An 11,981-nucleotide genomic window follows, 5' to 3' on the forward strand; every position below is an offset into this window, starting at 1 on the left:
AAAATTTGGATAATTAACAATAAAGTTAATTAATAATTTAAAACCGGGAGGCAGTTAATCTGTCACATATAGGGCCAAGTAGGTCTGGAGAGCTTTATTCTCTTAATAAATTCAATAATCTTTTTAAAACTGCATTTTGTGTTTGCTAGGGTTATCTTTGTCTAATATTAAAATTTGTCTGATGATCTGAAACATGCAAGTCAGACAAATATGCAAAAACTAAGAAAGAAATACTAAAATCCACTAAAACAAAACATTGTGCTCATAAAACTGGAAAGGAAATGTATTTCTTTTTTAGCTTGTTGCATTTGACAACAACCTGCCCATTGAGGTGTGGGTGCATCTCTTTACCTAGACCCAGGATTTCAAGATGAGTGTGATTCAACTGTGTTTGTTTGGAATACCTTTTGTAAGGTTCTTAAATCTTGACCCTGACAAATACCCTCATTAAGACAAATAAAAAGACTAAAACTAAAACTGAAACTAATGAAAAGACAGCAAAAACAAAGTGTTTTAAAACACTTAAAAAGACAATTGAAACAATAAATTCCACTGTGGGAACAATAACTAAAATCAATTAAAATCAGAAACTGAAAATAAAATAAAATAATAATAATAATAATGCTCAGATTCTTATCTAATATATGGCAGCCATAAATTATTGTTGAACATCTCAGTCTAATGTGCTGACACTATATGGTTGTGGATTTGTTCCAGTTCAGTCACTAGAGCGTGAGATTAACACTCCTGGCACAGTTAGTAAGACACTGGTGGGCTTTAAGGCCTGACACAGAAATGGCACTAGCTCATCCCAAAGGTGTTGGAAGGGGCTGAGGTCAGAGTGTTCAAGGGCCTTATCCACCCTGAAGGTTTCTCTTAACTGGAACTAAGGAGGGTGTGAACAGTAATATGTCCGTGGTGTCTGAACACCGTATGTAATCTATTTTCAGATGGATTATGTTTTCTCTGTGTGAGAAGAGAAACAGATTGAGAGAGATCTGTAAACTGACACGGCCTCTTCAATCCGTCCTTCCCCCCACAGTTCACTGAATCGCTGTCTTTACTCTCGCTCCTGTGGCGCCAGTGAAGTAAAGGCCATCCTCACTGTCACTCACGGATTTAATCATTCGGATCTACCCAGGCTCTCGCCTCATTTTCTGCCTCCGGTAATAGCGTTTCAGCTTCGTACGGGCGGTGAGTGCGCGCTGTCCAAGGTGCTGCAGCGGCGCGCGGCCCCGCCCATCCTCTCCTCTCACTCTCTCTCTCTCTTACACACACACACACACACACATACACACAAATACACATTCACACTCCATCGTTCTCCTGCGACCACGTGACGTTCCCTCTGTCGAGTCTCGCGGAGAGCATCAGACTGCACCTTTTCCTCCTCAGGAGAACGGAGAGAAGGAGAGGGGGAGAACGGCATTGAGTCACAGAGAGAGAGAGAGAGAGAGAGAGAGAGAGCGAGCGAGAGAGAGAGAGATTGAGCGCGAGAGAGGAAAGGGAAGCTAGAGAGAGTGTGTATGAGAGAGAGAGCAATAGCACCTTGTCGCCTGGAGGCGATCCTATGATAGTTTCGTCCCTGTCCGGTAGACCGACTCAGTCTGCCACCAGGCGCGCGCCTGCTCTCTCCTCTCTCGCGAATTCGGGGGAGATTCTCCTCAAATGGAAGGGAAATCGATGAGCCGCGCGCGGCACTGTTGCCACGGAACCACAGGATGCGCGTGAGGTAGGTCGGTTTTCTAGTGTAATATGTGCCTGAGCTGAGGGAACACCGCGGTCGGTTTGCCTTTTATTTACCGGGGCGAGGCTGCCACGACACTATTACAGGTGTAATTCCAATTAAAACAGCAGGTTAACCGTATAAAGAAAAAAAATAAGTAATTAACATGTAACCGGTGAGCTAAGCTGTAGTTAACGTCAGGCGCTAAGGGCTCAGGTGATGAGACCGAACCCCCGGTGTAGTCGAGAGGGAGAAAAAAATGGAGAGAAAATATAGCCGCAAATCGAGAATCGATATTTCAACCGCATTCATTCACCCCGTCTATCAATAACTGTGATGTCGCCGCTTTTCGCCTCTCAAAGACTCCGAGAAGACGCTACGTGTAGTCCACTGTGCGTGTGCATTTGCTGCCACTGTGGGGTTGTGCCGTGTGTGCGCGTGTGAATGTGTTCAACTGTTTGAAATGGGCTCTGAAGCCGTTAATTCGATAAAAGCGAGGCGGTTTGAGTCATCCGCCGCAGCGCGCGGTGCTGCTCCCGCTCTTTGTGATGAACCCAACACAGTGTTTGACGGTGCCGCGAGGTAGCCTCGTTAAACCCATTTACAAAATAAACTGAAACACGAAAGCTGTTGATTAAAATCTGTAAGAATACCGCCAGTGTCAGAGTGGGTCCAGCTGTTCTTTTTGGACATTAAGGCCGCCGCAGGTATGCCACCTTATAAAAATCTCCTGCGGCATGATGGGAGCTCTGCTGAAAGAGGTGCTGTTTGTGTATGTATGTATGTATGCGCGTGCCTATATACTGTATGTGCTTGGCTTAAACCACTGCGTGTGGGCTGCGTGGAAGTAAAAATTCTACGTGTTAATCTGTATGTTTATAAAGAGTTATGTGGGCCTGCTCCTTGTGTAGTGTGACAATATGATGTCTTTGTGTGTATGCGCGCAGAAATGCACGAGAAAGAGTAATCTGAGAACAACAGCGGGATCAGGTTGTGTATGTGTGCGCGAGAGTTTGTGTATTGTATATATGTATGCGTGAGTGTGTGTGTGACCCTGGTTGATTGTGCCGTCTCTGTTCTCTCTGTAGGTCGCTGGAGAGAGTGATGACGCGGCAGTGAGAGACACACATACCTCACTTGCACACACACATACATTCGAACACACACAAACACACACATATTTTTTTTGCCCACACACACTTTAAGTCTTGCCCTACTAAGAAAGGGAGGAGGGGGAGAAAATACTGCTATGACGGTGTCATTTCTCTCCATTACCAGTGTGTGAGACACACACACACACACACACACTTGCACTTGTACTCCGTGGGGAATTGCCTGCATGGGGGATAAGGCCCTATCTAGGGCACAAAGATGGAGTTCACATACAATTTGTCACATATCTAACACTCACACAGACGTTCACACAAACACACACACCTGGAATCTCATATGTCAGAAGATAAGAATAAAGACTGAATGGAGAGGAGACACTGAACATCTCAGAGACGACACAAACAAGAGGCCAAGGGAAAAAAAGATGTCCAAAGCATACTGAAAGGATGGCGGGAGCCGCTGTTTGACCCCCTCCCTTTCCTGGAGCTGAATCCTATAGGAGCCAACCTTTGAAAGGAGCACTTGCAAGATAGAAGGGTCACCTGAGAAACCCATAAAGAGTTCTTCAAAAGCCCCTACAGTTGTCACCATGAGCTGTAGGCTAGAGGGAACACCCCAGCTCTAGCCACTATCTCCTCCCGTGTGTGTGTGTGAGTGTGAGCGTGAGTGTGTGTATGAGTGTAATGGCGGTTTGTGTTTGGGCGGCAGCCCCACTGCTCTTCCTGGGGCTCTGCCTGTGCAGCGTGGGGGGCCAGGCCCAAGGTGAGGTCCTGGAGTTTGGAGGCGTTTCCAGCCAGTGGGGGCGGTTCCCAGTATGGAACGCTTGCTGCGAGAGTGTGCTGAGCTTCAGCCTGCGGACTCACAGCCAGGAGGGCCTGCTGCTCTACCTGGATGACGAGGGATTCTGCGACTTTCTGGAGCTGCTGCTTCTCCACGGTCACCTTCGGCTGCGTTTCTCCATCTTCTGTGCTGAGCCGGCTGAGCTGCAGTCAGGTGTGGCGGTGAGTGATGGGCGGTGGCACGCAGTGCGTGTCAAGCGGGATTGGAGGAACACCTCGTTGGAGGTAGATGGGCGATTGGAAGGATGGGCAGAAGTGAAGAGTAAGAGAAGAGACATGACAGTATTCAGTCATACCTACATGGGCGGGGTGAGCCCAGAGCTACATTCTTCGCCCCTCCGCCTCACCTCTCCTTCAGTGCGGGAACACCCTGCCTTCCGTGGCTGGATCACGGCAGTGAGCATCAACGGCTCACTGGTGACACTAGACGGCTCAGAGGGCGTCACAGTAACAGCTGGCTGTGGCCCAGACCATCAGTGCCAGAACGGAGGGGTGTGCAATGTGGTCAACGACCAGGCTGTCTGCGACTGCTCCGACACCGGCTACCAAGGCAATGACTGCAGCGAAGGTAAGGCCCAAAATCATGCTGACCCATCATATACATCCCATCCTTTACACATACACATGTACACCTCAAAAGACACATGCACATACGCTTACATATGTGGATTAACATCTCAAAATTTATACCTCTCTTTACAAACATCAAGTCCTTCAACAAAGATATCTATTTCTCATTCACACCTTCACATTTACCTTCAATTTGTGTGTATGGACCAGCAGCCTTCACAAACAGTGCAAGACATGCATACTGATTATGTTTGAGATTGATTTCTTACGCCTGCCGGTGGCTCCCAGTTTAAGTGAGCTCCTCCAGAACCCAAAATTAAGCCCACTCCCAGGAAGAGAAGTCAGTGTAGTGAAGCTGGAGAAGAGAGCTTGAAAACAATTTGAAACAAATTCTTGAAAGTCACTAAAATGGCTGGCTGCGGGTTTTGAGGAGCTCAGTAGGTGCATTTGGCAAAACACAATAACTATATAGATCAGTTGTGGACATGGCTGTTGGCTCATGTTGAGAAACTCTAATTGGAGCAGGGCTTAGATGCTGGAAATCAGTGGTTGTTATATGGCCGACACCTGCCTGCCTGTGTTAATGGATTTGCATTGATTCTAAATGGCCTTCAGAGGTACCATACATAGGGTGCTGAATGATGTGTGTACAATCTATCGCCTGCCATTAATTTGAACAGCTTGCAGCCTGTTAAGATGCTCTGTTTGCGTCTGTGTGATTGTGTGTAATGATTTTGTGTCAGTGCTTTTATGCATAATAAAAAAGGAGACAGTGTTGTGTTTATAAAGATGAAAAAGTCAGACTATAAACGCTTGTAAGTATGCCGCAGATCGTTTTATAACTGCTAGAAGACCTTCTCTTAATACTTCCAGTAGTGCCTTTGGTCACTACAAGTGCCAATACATTGGGCAGCGTACTGATGGCTGTTACAAAAATGAAACAGCTGCTTAATGAACTCAGCTACCAGGTTATGGTTATCATTGCAAATTCGTTAATTTCCCCCTTCTAAGTTGTGTGTGTCTTCAGATTTGCTTCAGTTCATTCAGAGATAATTTGCATTCTTAATCGATAGCTCTCTAAAACGAGTCTGTGCTTTTTTGTTTTCAGCACCAGCGATACCAATCAGCCCCCCCCCCCCCCCCCCCCCCCCAGCAATTGATTTCTCTTCTTTTTCCTCTTCTTTTTTTAAAATGACACAAATGCATCAGCCAAAAAACAGCCGAGTGGCCTTCCACCATGGCTAACCTTAAACCCCACCCAGCACCAATTTCAACATCACACATCCCCTTTAGCCACCCGTCATATCACACCCTAGCATTTAGTGGACAGTAGGCTGGCTTAGGTTACCATGGAAACAGGACTAATAAGAAGACACGATGAAAGATGCGTTCCTAACCCTCCTGCTTCCACGCCTCAGCTCCAGCCTCCCCCCTTCTGCACTCGTTTGTACCTGCAGCTCCAAATGACTTCAGGCATCATATCTGCCACGCAGTCTTTCCACTCTGTTTACACGCATGTGGCAGTGAGTGGAGATTACTGCGTGTTTAATCTAGGAGGCATGTTCACAAATCGGGCCACCTGTCCTACAACAGACAAGGGAGATGCACACAAACGAGGCAATTAACAAACAGTTAATTAAAAAAAATAGGAAGCATAAGAAGTGAACCTAAACTAACAATGACAGGTTTAGTTGTAAAGTCAACACACTGGCTTCAGGTGTTGCCAGGGTTGCCTGTGTTGTCCACCTCTAGTACCTGGAAAGAAAATAGCCACACACATTCCATAGCAGGTGCAGATGGGCATTTTAAGCAAAAATATTATTCAGTACTTATCAGTTTCAATGGTGTCTTTACAGATTTTGCATTGGAACTTGTTTTCAGTTGTTTTTCTTCAGAACTTTAACAGCTGTTGCATTTTGTGGACTCACAGAAACATTTGATTTCCCCATGTCTCACATGGTGTAGTGGTCTGGCGATGGTCATTAACATCTGTCCATCTATTTTCTTAATTGCTTATTCAAATGAGAGTCATGTTGGAGGGCTGGAGACTATCCCAGCTATCATAGGTCACACTGGACAGGCACCAGTTCATCACTAGGCTAACAACAGAGAGACAGACAACCATTCACACTTACAGTCACACCAATGTCCAAATTAGAATCAGTTAATACCTTAACATGCATATTTTTGCACAGTATCGGCACAGGCAGAATATGCAGACTCCACACAGAAAGGCTGTGTTACCTCCTACCAGCCACTGGTAAAAACAAGATGATATATAAATGTTTTAAGACAAGAATCAGTGACATAGTCTATTTATTGATTTAGAATTTAATGACTTTGAAATGACCTTATTAACCACTACAAAAGGCAACATATGGGCTTCTTTTCAATATACTTTTTTGCTTCCTCCTCTCGCATCTCTTTCTCGCATCTTAGCTCCTCCCAGTGAGGATATAAGGTGAAGATGCAAGGACGAGATGCAAGGACAGCGGTGCCGAAGCTTCCATTATACAAATCCATGGATCCATAGTGCCAGCCTTAAGAGCTGCTGGTTACTTATAACAGGCTTCACAGTTGGACGCCCTGTCTAACTGATTCATAAAGATTTCCTAGAATCTTCTATAAGGAACAATTTAAAATTTTACCTTTTAAAGACAGATGGATATGAAAATCTCTTGTTTCTAAATTCATGAAATATGAAAATTGTTAAATACATTGAATTAGCTGCAGCTATAATAGTAATTAAATGAACATTTTAAATCCTCTAATTCATGTATAGAACAGTGCTGTTTGTTCTGAATTGTTACATTATTATTTGCACTAAAATGCGCCACGCGGCTTCATAAAAATGTTTTCGATTGTAAATGAAAAAACAAATTGGGGCTTTGCTTGACGCCACAGCACAACAGTGCATTGCGCCTCAGTACGTGCTTTCTGTCAATCCTGTAAATGACACTACAAAGCTAGCACTGTAAAAATAAACTGCTACATGTGGAGTTTTCCGGGTCATCGGAGGAGAGGGGATGCGAGGAAGCAAAAGTTAGTGCAATTAAAAATCAGACGCAGCGCGGAGAGGGTCGTCAAAGGCAATAATGAAAGTCTTGACCACCACTCCTAACATGCCATGGAGATAAAAACGGTATTAAAGTAGGTACGTTTATGTTCATTTGTGAGGAAATAATTAGTCTATATGAGAGAGCAATAAGAAGAAAATTAATTAGCAGCTGTTTTGATGATTAAAAATGAATTAATTAGGAAGAAAATACAAAGAATGTCCCCGAATGTAAGCATTTGATATTTTTCTTTGTCATATATGAAAGTAAACTGAATATTTATTGGGTTTTGTACCGACTAATAAAACAAGCAGAGTATCTTACCTTGACTATTATTTAACTATTTTCCAATATTTTATGAGCAAAAAGCAATTAATTGGGTGAGTCATCTGCTGATTAAGTAATCATGAAAATGCGTTTAAGCCACTTCTAAAGTAGAAATGCCAAATATTCCCTTGATCTAGTTTCTAAAAAGTGAGAGATGCTGTCTTTTTTGTCATTTGTATCATTTTACATTTAATATATTTATGTTTTGGGCTGCTGGTCAGAAAAACTAAGAGTTTAAAAGCATCATCTTGTGCCCCGGTACTTAACGCCAGACAATTTTTAGTATTATTTAGTAGTTTTGGCATTTTGCAGACTAAATCATTAGTGCTAAAATAAATAGCAGTTGTTGGGCTTTTGTGCTGCACGTGTGTTCAGGAAGTGAAAGGTGAAGCTATGATCAGCTCTGTGCAGAAACTCAGTGCTGCACTGAGAATTAGGTATGATCCAAGCCAGTCTAATCCAGTCTGCTGTTCTGCTGCTGCTGCTTAGGGCACAGTGGGAGACAGACAGCAGTGGCACACGCATACCTGCACAAACACGTGCAACACAAAACATACAATCACACAGAGAAACACATTCACACAGTGCACTGGCTCCAGCACCAGCATTAGTCACAATACCACTGAGGTTCTTAACAGCGGTGTAGCTTTACAGGCTAAATAAGAGGTGAAGACATTTTATGGAAAAGCTCACACCAGATACAATATCTACTTTTCTCTGGCACTCGTCGCTCAACAAGAGGCCACTTATTCCTTTTAAGGGGGTGTTTTATATTCCTAGTGTTGGACTCACATTTCATTTGTGAGTGAAGCCAATTGTTTTGGAAAACATGCGCCAGAGTCATGTTTTTTCTCTTGGCACCAGTGGCTGCTGTTAGTAATTGTAGTCACATAAATTGTAGTCTCGAGTTTGGAGGTCTGCTTAGACGGATGTGCTTCAATGTCTTAAGTAAGAAGCTTTGTAGCATTACATGGTTAAAATAATGTGGAAACTCTCTTTTCAAACTAAATTGCAGCTTCAGAGAAAACATATTATGGTGTTTTACTTTAGAGCTGAAATTTGCTCTGAGACTTGGTATTGTAGCTTAGCATTAAGTTTTGGTGTAAGCAAATCAGTTCAGACTCTTCTCTTTTTATTTTTGCAGATTAAGATTTCAGAGTTTAGGCATAAATGTTGAATGAAAATGATGTGCAATTGTAACACAACATTTTTCAATGTTTTCATTATTTTAATTATTAATTTGCATAAAATTGCAAAACTTCTGGGTTAAAATGGCCCCCCCAAAAAGAGTTAAAAATTTCACTGGCTGTCTGACCGGGTTGCACCCCAAGGCATTTGTAGCTGAGCTCAGCCAGGCTTTCCCCTCATAGCCATGAGGTTTGGCAGATAAGGATATAGTGCAAAATAGCATGCCTTTTATTTGCAGTTTATGCATCAGAAATGGGTTGATACGCTACGTTTTGGGGACATAGTTTTGAGAGGCATTTGCAGACAGTGAAGTTCAGATAACAAACACTGGAAATAGCATAGCTGTTTTTGTGTGCAGCTGCATTTTTGGTTTCTATATTTGGCCAGCTTTTCACGTATAGCGTCACAATTATTAATTGCTTTTGGATTTAATATATTAAATTCTTTATGGGCAAAAAAAAAGAAAAGAAGAGGCAAATTCTATACCCTAAATTCTAAAGCAATCAGTCAAAGGAAAACTAGTTGATTTGTGCAGTTGCTAGAAGGGGGGGAATCAAATGCCTTGATTGATAGGAAGGACAATAACAAATTCTGTGAGGGAGGAAAATGCATCAGTTTGTTATGTGGAGGAAACTGCAGTTAACCAAAAGGGCAACTCAGCAATTAAAGAAAAATGAGAAGGTGGGTTCAGCTGTGTCAAGCATATCAGCAGCAGTTTTTTCATCTGTCAATTTCATCAGTGCACATTAGGCACAATAATTTTTTTTAAAAAAGCCTAAAGAAGCTTAACAGTCAGCTCTTGAAGGTTAATTGAAATCTTTTTTTAGTTACTTACTGGTAGTAGTATTAAAAAAACTCACAGACATTAGTTCTGGAAACAGATTTAATGGACTGAGCTTTTCTACTGAAAGTGCAGTTTTTCTTAGCCAGCTAACCAACACACAGACCTTGGACAGAAGAGTGCAACGCCATCTTTAAATTCTCAGAATCATTCTTGGTTCAGAGATATAAAGAAGTTGGTGAGGAAAAACTGAGCAGATGATGTGTTTTCTTTGGATAGCCCACATTTTCTGGAGGGCTATTTTGTGTGTTCTGGATCTATAATATTTATTTTTAAAAAAAGCTGGCCTCATGCGCTGTTGTTCATTTTGGTGTGACAAGATACCGGCACTGTGGGATATCTCAAACCCCAGGAACCGCAGGCTGAACCAATATATATGCATCAGCAACACTAGCAGTGAGTTACTCTTACGGATTTATAGTTTTTCAAAGGAAATTCTCATTCTAGATGCACTGACAAACTTTAGGGGAGATAATTCTCAGTTTGTGTTTAAAATTAAGTGGATGGCTAAAAAAGAAGGGGACTAGAGGCCCAGGTCTCTTTGACTGAAGCAAAAACATGTTAATAGCATCTAAGGTTGCAAATATGTTGATTGCAGGTTGTGAAAGAGTTGTCACTTTCAAAACTGGGATGATCATTATTTGCGAGTATATGAGCCGACACTGTGTAGTTGTTTTGTGTAGAGTCAGGCAAAGCCGGGCATAAAGGTTTATCTTTTATATGGTACCTTGAAATTACTGTGTTATTTTGAACCCAGCAGCCTCGGTGTAGCTGCACAATAAAGCTTTGAGATAAAATTATAACCCTCTAAAAATTAGAAAAAAATTCAGTTATGAATCTTTAATACAGAATGAACATGCTCTGCTAGAGGAAAATATGAATCCTTAGGACTACGCTAGAAATAAGCAATTTAGCTGTGGCAGTCTTAGTTTCCGTACACGTTTACAATTACACAGTATCTTCAAGGCTCCCAAATGATCCACTTTTATTCCTGCTCATATTTTTGCAGATTTGTGTCAAGCCTAGAAGTATTTGCAAAGCGTAATGTTGTTATTTACTGTAGGCATTCTCAGCCCTGAAAAAACTGCAGTATATTACATATTTAATACCAGTGCAATGAAGGAACTATTTATGAGGGTTTTGTTCCGGAGCACATCAATATGTCACTTTGGAGAAATAAAATGATTTGAGATACTCAGAATATAGATGTAGTAAGTGAAGACAGTTTGAGCAGAGCCCGTGCATAAATGTAATTACTGTCTAAGTTATTTTGCCCTCCAGTGAAGGCAGAGTGAACCTGGCTTGTTAGGCCTGGCCTGGCTTGCATTGTCCTTGAGGGCAAATCACTGTTAGCATGCTAATGGTTCCACCTGTTTCTGCCATGCCACCGGCACAAGGGCAGAGGCAAGGAAACACTCACATGAACACAAAGCTCAAGACTCACACATCCACACACAGGCGCCCAAAGTTTCATGTACACACAAGCACACAGACACACACACTCTGTCCCAGTATTGGACCATGCATGCCCCTTGTCTTCCTGCACTGCTAATCCATCCCTACATGTTTACCCTGCTATTTCACATCATTATTACTGCCATAGTCGACGTTGGTGTGAGTGTGTGTGCGTGTGTGTGTGTGTGTGAGAGAGAGAGAGAGAGAGAAAGCGAGAGAGAGAGAAGGAGGGGAGAGAGGTAAAGAGGATGTGGGAGAGATTGCGAGATTGAAAGTGTGTGTTGCATGCTATATGTCGGGGGGCTCCGGGGAGAGGAAGCGGCTACAAGGTAAGTTATGGGGTAAATGGCTCTTGAATCCAAACCTACAGGTAGGACTGTATATTTACACCAACACCCCCTCCCCACCCCTCTACCTGAATACCCCTACCTCCACCCCTGTGTACCCTACAAGTGTGGGTGGGCGTGTGTTTGTTTACGCTCTTAGATATGTGTTTTTGTACCCGCGTGGAGTCGTAGAGAGACTGTTCATCTGTATGTATAGATAAATCTCAGTTTTGGCTACCAGTGCAGCATGGTATCCATTGTGTCCGTGCGTGGACTTTTGCATGTGTGTTGCCGCGGTAACCCCGGACAGGTGTGCATGTACAGTAAGTAGCCATGGTAACCCAAGGGCTGAGCATGCATGTTAATGAATGTCTGTCTCTCTCTCTCCTCGGCCGGCCGCAACACCTTTCCAGAGCACAGCTACACTCCAGGTAGGTTGTACTATCTATCTATCTATCTATCTATCTATCTATCTATCTATCTATCTATCTATCTATCTATCTATCTATCTATCTATCTATCTATCTATCTATCTATCTA

At 42.9% G+C, this 11,981-nt stretch overlaps 1 protein-coding gene across 14 annotated transcripts in view; it reads left to right on the top strand.

The window, feature by feature from the left end:
• Positions 1–1,287: 1,287 nt before the first annotated feature.
• The window catches only part of nrxn1a (neurexin 1a), a 67,013-nt gene continuing 56,319 nt past the window's right edge, over positions 1,288–11,981 (top strand). For 3 of the 14 annotated variants that reach the window (XM_042219755.1, XM_042219753.1, XM_042219762.1), the window contains exons 1-3: positions 1,291–1,732; positions 2,815–4,246; positions 11,855–11,872. In XM_042219755.1, the coding sequence (XP_042075689.1) occupies positions 3,514–4,246; positions 11,855–11,872 (751 nt within the window). In that variant the 5' untranslated portion in view covers positions 1,291–1,732; positions 2,815–3,513. Of the gene's footprint in view, positions 1,733–2,814; positions 4,247–11,854; positions 11,873–11,981 lie in introns of all 14 variants that reach the window. The other 11 variants (XM_042219754.1, XM_042219763.1, XM_042219764.1 and 8 more) reach the window with 6 other exon arrangements.

Source organism: Haplochromis burtoni, unplaced genomic scaffold (assembly GCF_018398535.1).
Source record: "Haplochromis burtoni strain Fernald_Lab_line unplaced genomic scaffold, NCSU_Asbu1 Contig_37, whole genome shotgun sequence".
NCBI lineage: Eukaryota > Metazoa > Chordata > Actinopteri > Cichliformes > Cichlidae > Haplochromis > Haplochromis burtoni.